The sequence below is a fragment of the Styela clava genome, chromosome 1, assembly GCF_964204865.1.
Source record: "Styela clava chromosome 1, kaStyClav1.hap1.2, whole genome shotgun sequence".
NCBI classification, from domain to species: Eukaryota; Metazoa; Chordata; class Ascidiacea; order Stolidobranchia; family Styelidae; genus Styela; species Styela clava.
In genome coordinates this window covers 3496516-3512575 of record NC_135250.1, presented here as the reverse complement: position 1 = coordinate 3512575, position 16060 = coordinate 3496516, and the positions used below count along the sequence as shown (strand labels likewise).

The 16060-nt window shown below is 34.7% G+C and overlaps 1 protein-coding gene across 1 annotated transcript in view; it reads left to right on the top strand.

The window, feature by feature from the left end:
* LOC120340194 (uncharacterized) overlaps positions 1 to 16060 on the top strand; it is a 62627-nt gene that overhangs the window by 20514 nt on the left and 26053 nt on the right. Inside the window, exons 2-4 of the mRNA XM_039408490.2 lie at positions 8781 to 8852; positions 9415 to 9609; positions 10155 to 10298. Coding sequence (XP_039264424.2) covers positions 8781 to 8852; positions 9415 to 9609; positions 10155 to 10298 — 411 coding nt within the window. The remainder of the gene's footprint in view (positions 1 to 8780; positions 8853 to 9414; positions 9610 to 10154; positions 10299 to 16060) is intronic.

The window sequence follows — 16060 nt, the reverse complement described above, 5'->3', positions numbered from 1 at the left end:
TCCTTTTGCAATTCAGTCAAACGATTTGATTTGTAATTGGTTTGGTGGGAAAATGTCACGGTGAAATCTTATGTATCGCTCCCACGGCATTATCCAGATATTTGGAGTGATTAAAACCCACATTACTCCCTATTTCAACTTATAGCAATATTTATAAACTTATTAAATGTTTATTCATAAAATGTCTGGTATGAGACACATAAAACTCGGAGACATAATATCTTTTTAGCCAGTCGTTTCGGCGTTATTTTGTCTAAATAAAACAAAAAAACAGTGCCGATATCAAAGTACGTCAAAATTCTTCAATCAAAGGCACATTTGATCTGATGGCCTTGTTTGTGAGCTTTTTGAATGCGAGCATTTACCCAAATGTATTACCGAGGAAAAAATTCATAATAGATTATAATATACATAATATACTATACATAATAGATTAATTCAAAATAGATTATAGACACTGCGTAAACGCTTATCGTACAATTCCGTAATTTCCGTATACTTCGACTTTGGCGACCATGATAGTTGACAAACGTAACGTAATACCATATATTACCGATGCAAAATGAAATACCGGTATAACTTGTCTATTCATGTATTGTATCAACCTCGCCAGGCCTTGGAATAAATAGTAATCGAAACCCAGACAAAGGAGTAATGCATTGAAAGCTATTTCCGTCGGCTCGGCGTCTCGCCAATAGTAGAAATATTTATTCGTCCGCCTGGAGATAAAATCAGCTAATGGGTATCGGAGATCAAGATTATTGGTTTTTAATATTGTGAACTCGAAATAATCGTGACCACTTAAAACTTGTTATTTCTAGTTTCACAAAGTACTTGGATGAGTACAGTTATATTTACACAATAGGACGGTTGTCCATTTGTGTTTCATGAATTTCCAAATGGAGTGGGGGGGAGGGGGAGTTTTAGGGGGGGGTATACTATAATAGTTATACTATTTCCGGTCGTGCATTTGTAATATAATATAAATTATTTCAAGTACCTCATCCACATTTTAGTTTGGCCATTCAATTCGTTTCGCATCGGTACAATTTCCATATCATGTATGGTTATATGTTCCACTTATTTCGTGCTCCTCTGGCATATAAGTGTTTTGAATTGGCGGACGTGTTGTAATTACTCGGAAGGCTGCGTCTGTCGCTATAAACCGTCCCTTGCGATCAGGCATTTCGACGCCTGAAACTCGTTGTTCTGACCCCTGGGATTTTGGTCCAATCTTATAATGTCGCTTGAAAACGGTAGTTTAGTAATTTGGCGAATGCTGCGTACCTTTGGGACCCTGGATATAAAATCTTTGATGCTTTGCCAAAAAGATTTCATTACTTTTTTCATGATGGGTTTCAGAAGCTTTTTGCTGGCTTTTCAAGTTATACCAATGACGTCAGAAAAGAGAAAAAATGTTCACTATGCTCAAAGCAAGGCTAATAAAACTTGAGAAAAATTACCGCGTTAGGAATTATTCATTACTTATTATTTGATAATGATGAATTTTATTTATACAACATTATAAAAACTAATTATAATAGAAATCCAACAATTTGCTAGGCATGTTTACTCAAAAATCGGCTCTTAGGCCTCGCTAATAGTATTGAAAATTATTTTTTGGTTCATATTTTCGTACTTACAAAATGAAATCATTATTGCTCTAAAATACCAAGGCAATTTTAAAGTAGAAAGAGCATTAATAGAGAACATACAACACACGCGATTACTGCGCACTTTTATAGCTATATTCTCGCGACGAATATGCCACATTGGAAATATAAATTTCAAAAAATTCCTTCTTTATTTCCCAGTTCTCTAAATTCTGAGCAAAGTTAAATATTGTATTGCAAGCAGAAACGAAACGCAGCCGCGAAGCGTTACAATTCCAGATACCTCGTATTTCATCACCGATAGGAAACCGCGGGCCAACTTCAAACGAAATTTACAGTCAAACCGTCTGGAAGCAAACATATTAATTTCTTAGCAAGTGAATTTATGGCTTGGCTACTTTGATGTCGCTCGTCGCGTAAATAAACGTCTATTTCTAGTAGAGTAATACTAGAAATAACGAGAGAAAAGTTGCTATTAAGATGATATAATCCATGTATAGTTTTCCATGAATAAAGTCGTGATATGCTAAAATTGCCATATTTTCAAACGCTCCGGGTTTCGCTTCGAATTACAGATTTTCCCCTCTATTCGTCAAATAGATCACAATTTCGTAAAGTTTTATTGAGTCACAGTCATATTTTTCTTATAAAAAGAAAATGTAATGTAGTAATTTGTGACGTCATAATCGTTGGTATTATTTGAAAATTCCTCCATATCTTTTTGATATTCTATACCAGATCCGCTAATAACCGCGGTAACTTAAGAAGCGTAATCTTTGCGAGACTGAATCAGCATAATTTTAAAAATTTCTCACGGAATGCCGAGCTTTTAAAACTGTTAGATTTTGGTATGACCGAAGCATTATATATATATATATATCGGCGACTGCCTATATTTGGCCTTTTTTGGTATAAACGTATGAAAACAACTCGACAATCGGTTTCGATTTGGCAAATTGAATGGGAATATGTAAAAACGTAAGAATCCCCTTGGAATGTCAAAGCTCTACCAACTGTTGAGAACTAGTCGTTCCAAAATGTAGATCCCAGTAATGCACTAGTTTCATGTAGTAGACTTCTCAACACATCTATCGGTTCTATTCGGAAAATTGAATTAGGATTCACAAAATATACAGCATGATATAAAATAGATAATATCAAACAATAAATTTGGTTTCACTTTACTATCATTGGAAACACGGTGTTTGAATATGTTTGTTTGTACTAGTGGCAGCTCATCGTAAAGCATGACTTGCTCAATTTTCGAGTTGACCAATCACGCGACCCTTTTTCCTGGGGCATTTGTTTGCTCATAATTACGCAAAAGCTGACCAAATAGTTGAGGAAATCTTTAAGATCCGTATAATTGGCTATAATGTAACTGGAACTCGTTTTAACCCAGTAGATTTTTTTTACGTCGAATTGGTCATAAGCATCATAGAGTAATAACAAATGTATGCAATATTATGGGTATTTGTGTCATTTTACATAGACAAAATAATTTCCTGTGCCCGCTCTTCAAAACTTCTCATCCCAAGTGACTCAAGTCATAATTGGAACGTATGATTTTGCTCAAGGTATGCGTCAGTACTTCGTTGTTAGCGTGGTAAGGTATCATCTATGCACATAAAATCCAGGTGCAATGATTTAAAAGTTACATATCGCGGCTTCGATTTTGGCTTTGTCTATTGGTTGTTATCAACGCTGTAAAGTGGTGGAATATGATGAATTGATCCCGCTATGTACAGTACAGAAATCTTGTGTTCTTCAGTACCAGCGGCTCTGGTGTTGTATTCATATCAGTATGTAAGCAGAATCATTCATCACAAACTTGATATCGCTAATTCGATTTTGGCTTTGCCTAGTCCGTAGTTATCAACACTGCAAAGTGATAGAATGAGCAATTCACCACACTATGTAAATCTGGAAAACTGACTCTGTAGTGTCTGTAACTTGGGTGCTGTATTCAATTAGGTATGCAAGCAAAGTCATTCGCGAAAAACTTCAAAAGAAAATAAAACTCCGTGGCAAATTCAGGGTTAACATTTCTCTGCTAAATAAACCACTTATTGAGATAGCACGTTCGATAGCAGTCTTCTGAATACACACTCTACAAACGTAAACCTTGACCCCGGGGGTCAAATGATACTTTTGGAAGCTTTGAGGACCTGACAAGTACTAACAATAATTTATTTAAACAGTCTTTTAAGTTGTTTTTTTTATCTCCTAAAAGAGAAAATAGGAGTTAATAGGGACATTAAATGATAATTTAAGACGGGAAAGATATTGTCCGACCTGATAAAATGGTAATTACCATTTTCAACAGTTGGTTTTATTGTGTTTATTATCTCTGAAATATAAAATGGAATTTTTGATGATATTGACACACAAGAATGTGTTTTAAATATGTTTGTTCAAAGCAAATCCCGATCTCTTAACTGAAAGTCAAAAATGTATTGGCCAAACAGTAGCAATCGACTGCTAAACAAGTGCTATATATGTACAGATTTATTCTTGAAACAGAAAAATCATAACAATTGACACGATGTTCAACAATATTGTTTTCGCCTTATCTTAAATGTTCAATTCTTAGCGTTAATAAATATATTAGGGTCAAAATCCAAATTATCACTATTTTTCAATGTGTGGTATTAATGAGGTTAGTATTAGTTAGTAGGAAATTAATTGTTCGCAATTAAGGTATTTTATTAAACACCGTCACAAAGCGTTATTGAGTAAGTCAATAAAATTTTCATTAAATCTGTTTGACCTTTGAACTTTTATGGGAAGTAATAATGCCAATTCGCGCAATAAAATGGCACTTTTCATATTACCCTGATTAAATAGTCAAACACTTCTCGAAATTAGCGTTGAAGATTTAGTGCTTCTGACCTGCATCGGTGTAGATGAAAGCGAGTAACTGAAACGCAATGTAATCATATTTGCCTGGACGTTTGAATGTGTTTATCGCTGTCTTTCCTCTCGACATATTATTTGCTTTTGACCACAGTAAACAGTAACCTAGGTAGGTGGTATAGAGTGCGCAGCAAATCTGTCCAAGTGGGTAAATATAGGAAATTCTACGTTTCATACCACAGCGTTATATTAAGATTGCTTTTTATGCACTTTTATTGCTTTCACATTTTCTGAGATTCTCGGAGCCGATATTGTCAGTAAATTTACTGCGACGTAATTAAATATAATTTTTCAATTGCGCAATATTATTAATTATCCTTTCACTAAAGATCCGGCCTTGAATATTTGTATGCAACAACTGTCGTCAACAAAAGGTCCCTGGAAAGTGAAATTCGATTATTAAGCTTGCATGTATACCTATTAAATGGTCACATTAGATTGGGGAGTTCTATCGCACGCTAACACATATATTTCTATGTTTTGTCTGAATAAAGTGAGACTTTACCAGAAAGTGGTGTGGTACTCTCTATGTGAATTATTCAGGCGGATAACACCAAGTTTTTTAAAGCATTCGCCACTTTTTTCTCGGTGATAGCAGGCTGTCAGTGTTGCTTTTCGTCTATGAATAAGAAGCATAAAATGCAAAATAAAATAGCATTAAACGCTTGTTAGTTGTTATCAAATTAAATTGAAAGTTACCTTCTTGTTCTTCGTGATATTGAATAGCGAATTTTGAGAGTTTTTCTGGAGGCTAAATCGAACCTGTATGATGTCAGTAACGGGTTAATTTACCCTCCTTATACCAACAGTAATTCCTTCAGTAGTGGAAGCCGATTGTTTTGCGAGGTTCTTCAATATTCTTTGAAGTTTTCGATTAGTATTTACCGACATCTTGTTGCCGGGAGTGCTATACGCTCTCATCGCAAACAAATTTCAACCAGTTCTCATGTTTTCAAATGTCCCAAGACAAATATAATTACCAAGGTACACGCTGTCAAGTATGGATCGGCATAGGCCTGGTTCTGTCAAGTGTTTCTCGCTGACAAGTTAACGATACATATTTACTTTGAGCTAGGAAAATTCGGTTTTGTATTCGAATAATTTTTTTTACTAATGAAAATGAACAATAAGCAGGGTTACATATGTCACGTTGTTAATTAAACTTCTGGAAGGGGGAATATTTTTCCACAATTTTTATAATGGGTCGAATATGGCGGGTATAGTTTTCACATTTTGGGTACCGGTTCGCACTTGGCGGTTATGTTTTTCAAATTTCGGATACCGGCCGATATTGGCGGATATAATATTACTTGTGCCAGCTCGTCAAAAGATCACAGAATTAACTGACTCTAATATTGCCCGATTTCGTCAAATTAGACTTCCACCTTATGTAAACAAGAACAGGTGGCTACATAAAGTTTTAATCAATTCGTCTCAATTAAAAAATCTAAATTTACTGGTCACTGGGCAGTAATAGACAGTATCTGGGTTACAAGTTACTACAATTTATATTGTCGCGATTTGACATCAAAAGAGACATAGAAAAGGCCCATAACTCATCAGAAAGTAATTAAAATTCGGGCTTTGATGAACGATAAACACAGGTTTCGAAATATGAATAAAAGAAACAAATAACTTGAATATGGCATTTCCTAAAGATTCCGAGAAGTCATTATTTACTGTTATGGACATAGAGATGTCTAACACTATTGCCAATGGCTGGTATGATACCATCCCTGCTTAGTTTGTTTCAACCAATTGTCATCGCCAAACTTGTGTGTAATAGTTTGGCAGGATTCGATAAATTGAATAAAACTTTTAATGCAATATATCTTGAGCTTTAAAATTTTGTTATCATTTCTATCAGAGTAAAATAAAACCCCGTTGCCACAATTTTAATTTTACACTATTGGCGCCATTTTGGTCTTTTCCAACAAATAACAATATCGTATTACAAGTGCTCTTATACAATCAGTTTTCTTCCGTCAAGTATGAATCATAATAAACGTCCAGTTCAACAGTTTAGTCCATACTTGTACGGTCTTAAATGAGCTATTCTTTCGCGAGCGGTAAAAATACAATTTAACATAATTTATTGCCAATTTTGGCATCAAAGACACAACCATTATGTTCCCATTAAATCAAATAAAAAGATTTACCACATTAAGCAGTTTTATGGCGTATTTTATCTGCGTGGGATTGCAAAACTGCCGAGTGTATTGGTTTTGTCATATATTTAATGTAATTACATCGATGTTTAACCAGTCACATTGCCTATAAATTTGAAAGTTATTGTGAAATATTGCTACAAAGAACAAACCGAGCGCGAGTCATTGAGAGAACGTGCGGAGATTTATTTCAGTGAAGAAATATTCGTCAAATGGTTGTTTGTTTCGAAGAGTTGGGTTCTAGGCTTCGAATAATAAATTAGTGTGCCTTGTTTAATCAAACAATATTACTATAAATTATTGTTGTACAATCTATCAAGTATCACTTTTCTTATCGTATCAAACCAATTTGGAAATTTCAAAATGCATTGCAGTAATAAATCGGGATTTTTTGAGGAATTTATGTCACACACAAATCTAGGAGACGTTATACATGCAGCTAACGATACGTATACGGTCACTAAAAGACTTGTCGGATATGCACATCGCGGTCATTGGTCTAATTGGCCGACTATCCGATTTTCACGCTGAGAAAGTCCTAAAGTTAGTTTTGACTTTTCATCATATTTTCTTATACTTTAGAAAACATTTCTCATTTCAAGTCTGAATTGTATAGAGAGAAAGTATTCAAACGTTTCATTGTACAACGAGAAATTTGCACGAAAATTATTGAAACGTTCCAATGTTTACAAACTGTCATTTAAATCATCCGATTTCTCGTAGCTCGGGTCTAATAGGGGTTATAAATCATACTCAAAAGTTTCAACTCCACTTTGAGTTCGCTAACCAGAAGCGCAGAGAGTATATTCACGTGGCTAACACAGACAGTCCTCGACACGTAATAGAACTAAAATAGAAAAAATCGTAATAAAATTATGGCAAAACTCTACACAAACTCTGGTACACATACTACGGGAATACCGCGTAAGATTCTTATCCAACGGTTAGGTAACAGACGAGATGTCCTTGCCAATCATCTATCAAAAATGAGGGTTCGAATTCCGGTTAGTCCGATAACCAGTAAAGCACAGTATCCAGAGCCTTGTTCTGAGAGAACGTTTCGAACCAAAAATGAATTCCCACAAAAATGTCTTCTTAAGCACATCAATGCATTGCACCTTATCGTGTTAAAAGTCTTGCTCGGAGAGTGTGAAAGCAAAAATAAATGCCCGCAATGTATCTTTGATCACACCGAATAAGTACGCTATAGGTTCGCTGCAATATCTAACTTCCTATACAAGGAGCAAGCCGCACCAAAACCTTCAAGGTTCACGAAATTACTAGTTTTCATGTGCATTCGTTGCACAATTCAATCTGGTATGACACAAATCGAATAAGGTCGAAATATATTTGACCCTCTCTGATAAACGTGCTTTGCAAGGTGCGCCTCATTAGAAATAACGTCATTGCTAACCTGGTACCCATCTCAATTTCATCGTATTCTGATTAAACTTGGCCGAAACTTTATCGTTTTACAAAATCCAACACACCTACAAACACAGTCTATGTTTGTAACCTTGTTTTATTTGGTGTTTTCGTTTGGTAGGATCAGTCGTTTAGTTTTGTACCCGAATGGCTTTACCTCATATTTTTTGAAGTACAACTCGACTCAAATTACTACCTTTCTGACGCCTCGCTGCATTTTCAAAAGTTTGGCCCTGAACTTGAGTCGCGCACAATTACTCCCTGTCAGGTTTTTAAGACGCTAATATCACACAAAAATGTGTTCGGCATTGTCCAATGACAATGTGAAAACAAGGACCTTTTGTAAGGACTTGGGGTTGAACTGTGTCATATAATCCCTTGTATGTACGTAAGCGCTTCTGTCGAGTCCTTCTTTAGCAGTATTTGATCGAGTATTATGTAGTATGTTGTGTCGCGGCAATCATTCAAATCACAGAAAAAGAATCTTCATTTGCTTCGTGTATATATAGCAGTAAATAGATTTTATAAAAAATTATTTTTGTATGAATTGCCAAATTGTGCGACAAAACTGATATTTGTGCATATTTGCCCAATGCGTTGCAAGTCTCACCAAATCTTACTGTATCAAAAATTTCATTAGGAATATTTTTTTTTACAGAATGCTACACTATAACTGGCGATGATTACAGAGGGAAACAGGATAAAATAGAACTCCCGGATGTGGCCGGAGGTACGAAAATATCTGTTATTTAAATATTATTTCTTTTAATTTTTTCTGATATGATGGGATTAGTGATAATAATTTTAGCAAATTATTGTTACACCGGATTTGAGAGTCAAATTACTCCGACCCGGAATTAGAGTCGAAACAGGAGTCGTATTTTAAATAATTGTGAGTCGAGTCTGACTGGAAATGATAATTTTATTGTTATTTCACCGGATTTGGTAATCAAATTAATTTTATCCGGAGTTGTGTAATAAAACTGGACTGATACTTATATTGGTATTTTGGATGTTATAACATCTGACAATTTTATTTTATTCTGCCGAAGTTGGAGTCCAATTACTCCGATCCGGAGTCGTATATTGAATAGCTGTCAAAATTGGCTGAAATCTATGGAACCATTAGGACTCCTGAGCAGTAGTTCTCAACCTATAGTGATAAGTTACACAAGTAAAACCAGCAATTGTTAATAGGACAGTGGCCCGCCTCAAAATGTTCTAGTGACCCAGCAATTGGCTATGGCCCACTGGTTGAGAACCGGTAGTCTAATACTTATATTTGTCTTTAGATCTCATTACGTCTGCCGCTTGCTTGCCGTGGAACCAGTCAGAAGAAAGTCGAAAGAAAAACGCCCCGGAAAAAGGAATCGGGAATCACAATTACTGTAGAAACCCAGATAATGACATTCTTCCTTGGTGCAAAGTCGATGGCGTTCAAGGAACCGACGGAGCATGGGGTTATTGTCATCTGCCTACATGCAAAGGTAACTAACCATAGTTTGTGGATACTGTGAGGCAGGACTGGTGAATAAAACCGATTTAATAGTCTTTCTCATAAACATTCTGTTAGATAGGGAATGGGGAGAGACCTGACCCAACAGTCAACACTACCAGGGTGTCCTAGAACTTTTTGGAAAGTCAGCTTAATGAACACCTGAACAAACCTTCTGACAAGTTGTTTCGCAAATTTCCAGCATGTATTTTTTAATGCTGTGAAATATTGCTAGAATTATATTTTTAAACGTATGTAATGTTTAAGTATAAATCATGGTTGCTCCGAATATCTAACATTGATAAACAAAGGGTATTGCTTCAAAAATACCATCATGTTGCCATTTTCGATGAATACTTTTTCAATTTGAATAAATTTTTTATTTGAATTCTCACCCCCATCGAATAAGACCCTTCTTATTTTAAATATTTCATCGAATATACGAGAATAAAACAAATTGAATTTCAGTTGAGTAGAATTGTGAATTATCTATGTTTTTTTCTCGATTTCCCTAATCGTTTCCTAATTTTTCTCTAGTGCCTGGGTATCTCGGATGTTTCCCGGACCACGGCAATCCTCCTGCATTGGACGGTGTCGACGTTACCTACAAAGTCATGACGGTTGGGTCCTGTCTCGAATTCTGCAGACGTCAAGGTTACAAATACGCAGGACTAGAAGCAGGTGAGCGAACGCATGCATTGACATGTTAAAACTAGTTAGCAAGAAGACCATACATTTCAAAATAAATTTTTTTTAAAAGTGAGAGTGAAAAATTTAATTTATACGAATTAAAAATATGCCAACGCCAAGTACATTGCATATTTCAGCTTTTGTAGTACTCTACAGCATTTGTGTTGTCCAGTATGTATAATAGCAGCTCTAAAGAAATTGATAAAATACTTTAAAAAAGTTTGGAAATTAGAACTTTTCCAATAAAAGTTCGAAAAGGTTACCGTGTTACAAATAAAGTTACTGACATTCTTATCCCGCGCTAATGTTTCCTGTTTCGGTTTCTTCTATTATGACTTCACAAATGACGGAAATTAATTTCTCGGATCATTTCACACAAAAGAAATAACAGGATAATTTACAATGCTTAAACAAAAGGCGTGGCAGTAATGAATAAATTTCCCAATTTTCGAGTTTGAAAAGGAAGTTTATGAAATCACATTGTGCCCGAGAGAATTTATAAACAATGATGTATAATTGATAAACTGAATTGCGAAAATTTGAAATTAAATTTTTGGAGATTTTGAGTTTCAAGGTCTCGTGTTTTAGTACGTCACAATTTTGTAGTTTAGAATTTTCTAAATCATATCAATACTTCCGGTTCCTGTGTCAAAGTTCATTACTAGCTTTTGCGAATAAACTTTTGCGTCTTTTTTTTAGTGCGTATTAAATTATTCTGAAATTTACTACTTCTTGAGTCATGGTTGTTAACTGGTCAGTGCCATATTTTTTAAATATTTTTGTAACTCTTGCCACTTGCCTGTAAATTTGCTAGCAGAAGAGTTTCTTTCTCTCTGAGTGAGTGATCTTGCTTCCAGAAAATTAAAAAAAAAGGAAAAAAAAATTTATTAATATCTTTGAGAGCATATGATTATAGAACGTAAAATCATAAATTAACACCATATAACCCCCACTTGATTACTTACGTTTTAAACGTTATTTTTCCCTACTTGGAACTTCGCCTTATCGTCGTTTGATAAATTGATCAGTTTTTATGTGAACGATTGTGGTTATTTGGTCAAAAGTTAATCTTTTACCGTCATGATTGGTGTATTGTTTCAAAATAATCACAATTTTAGTGCATTTTTGTGGTCACATGATTTTCAAATCAAATTAATACTTCCGTTTCCGGTGTCAAGGTTCACGCCTAGTATAATACATATTAAACGGGATAATTAAAAACTTGGGGTTGAAGGTCAATTGTACACAATCGATACAAGTTGACAAGCGGCGTACATTAGACTTAAATTACCTTTTGTGGCGGCGAGCTATTTTTTAACCTTGAAACTCTCAAGTTGTTTTTTTGAAAAACTATTTTTAGAATAAATTTGGTATACGATCATTTTATTTGCGAAAGAATTAGAACTATAAAAGCTAGATAAGGAGGTTTTACCTTTGATCTCAATGCACGATTGTTTTGTGAACGTGAATGGAAATAAACTTCTTTCAATTTGGGATCATATTTATGCATGTAAAACCAGTTACGAAGTGGGCAATATATACAGTATTCACGTAGTATGTGCAACAGATTCCGATTTCACTTATTTTAGTTGTGTCTGTGGGAATGTCTGTGTTAGCCAAGTAAATATACCCCCTGCCCACAGGCTTCCGTCCCTTTACACAACTTGATGTGAAGTAAACAAAATTAGTTAACTCCATATTGGTACACACACAGCGCCATATATTCAACGTCATATTAAACCAGGAAAGTTATCGGTAAATGTCCCAGGGCTACGGGTGAATAATCCAAGTCCATTGGCACTCAAAGAGTATCTGGGCCTATTCAAACCATTAACAAACTATGGACTCCTAAATATATACTAAGGTAACTGAGCCCCGATACTTTTTAATTTGTCGCACTGATGGTTACAAATCTTTATTATCAATAACATAGATGTAATAGCGAAAGAAAAACGAAAAGTACAGATATATTGCACTTGTACTTTATTTAACACACCTAATTTATTTTTATCATTTAAAACACATGAATATGGAACATGAAACAGCATTTGTCCAACCCAATATCACAAGAAAATGGGTGGTAGTCAGCACGGCGCCATATAGTATCCTATAAATGGAGTACCCCACACAATATCCTAATCCATGCTTATTTTGCCCTTAGTCCAGCCTAAGACTATGAGCCGTTGTTTATGAAAAGAAAGGGCGCAATATGGGTCAATTACCGCATTGTTAGGGAGTTGCTTACACTCTCGTTGACGAAAGCGATATATCCGTCTCTAAAGCCAGGGATCATATGTTTATTTATTTATATCGTTCGTTTAATATATACATACCTGTTTGCAATGAACTCAAAAGTTTAAAACATCTCGACTAATGAAAATTCACAATTCAATTAAGCGAGTGATGCTTTAATAGTGGACATTTCCATTTTGTTATTACGCGACTCCCAATACGATTTTTCGAAACTTAGATTTTAATGACATCTATATTAACTTTTATAAACCTTGTTCCTTATTTTTCTTTATTAAATATGGCAAATCTTAATTTGGCGTTGTAAAGTTGAATTTGATTTCGAAATGTCGAGTTAATAGTTTGAGAAAAAAATTTAGAAGAAAATCAAATAAGATAGCAGGTTGCCGCAAATTTAACATATTTCGTTTCTCCGATGTTTTGTTGAATTCAAAATATATACCCTATATATTTGGATTGAGATATGCCGTGTTGCAATGGGTTTTATATATCCCAGCATGCGTGTATATTGTAACATCATTTAAAAATTAGTTTATTTTATTGAAGATTGTACCTACATCCATGAAATCTGAAAATAACCCACGCCACACCAAGCTTACAATATTTCGTGTTTCAATATGCCCGTATTTTCACATAATTATATATATAACCTCATTCACCCCTTCTCTGTATTGTGAGTTTTAACGAGTGAATATATTTGAAGCAATAATGTATATTACTACCTCCTTATCTCCCTTCGTTTCCTATATACAGCGGTGTCTTTCATCTCGTAATTTTGTTGTTATGTACGTTTAATTCGACCAATATAATGGGTAGAAGATTAAAGAAATTGGTCAATTTTGAGTATTACCGTTACAGGGTTTTCACGAAAGCTCGAAAAGATTAAACATAAATAGAAGCGGCATCATTTGAAACCGTAATTTCAGTGAAATTTTGACCCAATTTTTCGTTTCGGAAATCCGCTCGCCTTGTATCATTGCAATCTTTCCAGTTGTCACAATCACAGTCATACCTTCTGTATTATATCTTTAATGATTCGGTGTGCTTGTGAATATGAGAAAGTGTAAAACAAGTTTGTAACGTGTATTTCTAAAATATCTGTGAAGCCCAGTTGCTATGAAAACATTGAAGATGGCGTGTCTATCTTCTCACTTTAAATTGAGTAAAAGCAATTAGGTAGAAGAACGCTGCCCGTCCGTAACGCGACCATTTCCGCTTGAATAGCTTGTAGACATCGTGTCCACCCTAGTTTGTTTGCTTTGCGTGATTTTTGCTCAAATTTTTGCGTCCGAAATTTACTTTTTGAAAAGGCAGCATCGCACGTAGATCAACTATGATATTCCCTATTAAGTTAAACTCGTCAAGCTTTCACCATATTTGTTCAATCAGAAAGAATTTCGTTATTTTTTGTTACCGAAGCTCATCACCATATCGCAATGCTAATTCAAACAACAGAAGCTGACCTGGTGTCCGATATCCAGGATAAGACCTTAACCTTTAACCTTTTTTAAATCGCGGAAAAAATACTATTCAGTTAATGGACTTAAACTTAAAAATACATTGCCGGTAACGAAGTTTTGTTTGTAAAAGTGTTTCAGAGCTGACTAATCATTCAACGCAGTGATTTTGGGGATATTTTACTGGGATTTGACCTATGGAAGTTTGCTATCAGATCCTAAGTGTTGAAACTTGAATTTTAGTACTAAATGTAGTGTAGCAAGAAAGAGCTATTTTTGGACACGGAGTGGGCTTATGGATCATTTTGCTTAATTCTCGCTGGAGTTGTCTTTGGGAATAATCGCTTCTTTCTACAATTCTTGAACCAATTAATTACAAACTTTCAAAACTCAACTATGGAAAAAGTCACAAGAAGGCTATTACTTTTATTTTTTTTTGTTTTATTGTTTTATTTTAATTTAATTAATACATGTATACACACTAGTACGCGGGATGCATAACACCACTCCTCTATTCGTATCGATATAAATTTATATTTCATTCCCTTTCATTCATTTTTATCACTAATTTATTTAAATATTCGTTTTCGTCCGACAATTCTGCCAGACTAAAGTAAATTTTAATAAAATTACATTGAATCTGTCTTTCAGCAATCACCAAATGCTAGTTATTCTTATATAAAAATATACAAAAATATGTGACTTGACGAAATATCGTTAAAACACCTGGCGTTAACCAACCTAACATGATGAAAGGATCTGGGTGCTTCAGTAACTCAGCATGACGAATAATATTCCGTGGAATTCCTTACATGCATAAAGAAATGCTTATTATGCAATAGACATTTGAATTGACCTTTAAGTTAACTTTCTTCCAAATCAATTAACAAGTAAGAGTATTTTGAATTGTAACCATTAAAAAGTGTGCAAAAAGGAAGTACAGGATGTCCATAAAGTCCCTTTTTACAGTTTTAATTTTGTGTTGAAGTCAGTTTTCAATATATCTCAACCAGATTTGTTATTTTTAATCAGTAATTGTTTAAGTACTTTTACTTCATTTAATACATCTGTGGGGGCCGAAACAATATACAATAAATTCCCTCTGCAATTTGGACACCCTATATTAATTGAGGGTATAACAGGAAATAGCTTTACTTGAGGAATAACTGTTAATTGACTTTCAGTTTATAAAGTATAAATAAAAATATTTGGATTCGTTAGTAAAGCTGTAGCTTTGACTAAATTGGCCAGTGCTAAATGATTTATAGTCTTGGGGTATTCCAATTCGTTAGTAAAGTGAACTTACATTGGAAAAAGATTTCGAGTTTTTCACCTCATCAAGGATGTAACAAATTTGACCGACTCTGTCAATTTAGAAAATTTTGTATCAGCCAAGTCCGGATTCAACTAAGCCAAGGTCATCTCAGTCTTGTTAAAGTTGCATTTTTTGGCGATGCAAGCTCCCAAATATCTTAACTGAAATGGGGAATTTTATCGTCCATGCATGATTTCGAATGTCTCAGATGAGCAAAGGAAACTCACCCAACTGACGTGCTAAACAAACAATGTCTCAATCATCGTATTCCTGCCTTATCTAAAATCTAAGGATTACCCAACCTAACGCTCACTGACGCACTTGCTAAGTCTTTCCCATGGTTCTGAAGCCGCAATTGTTTTTTTAATTATCAGGCAACACTCCGTATAATTGGTAATTGGTTACTTGAGGTGAAAGTTTCGCTAATTTGTTCAAACTTGGAAGTTTTCCTTGTTAAAAGCAAAAATGTGAAAATACAGTATACAGATATAAGAACTTACAGATGATCTGCAGCGTTGGCAAATATTTAATCTGCAGCGGGACCCAAAAAACTGTACCCAGGTCATCTGGAACATATTTTAGGTACTCCCGTAGTATGTGTACCAGGTCAGGGTTAGGCAATAATTTTATTCCGATTTTTCTTATTTTAGTTCTATTACGAGTTCGGGGACTGTCTGTGTTAGCCAAGTGAATATACCCCTTGCCCATAGGTTTCAGTCCCTTTACACAAC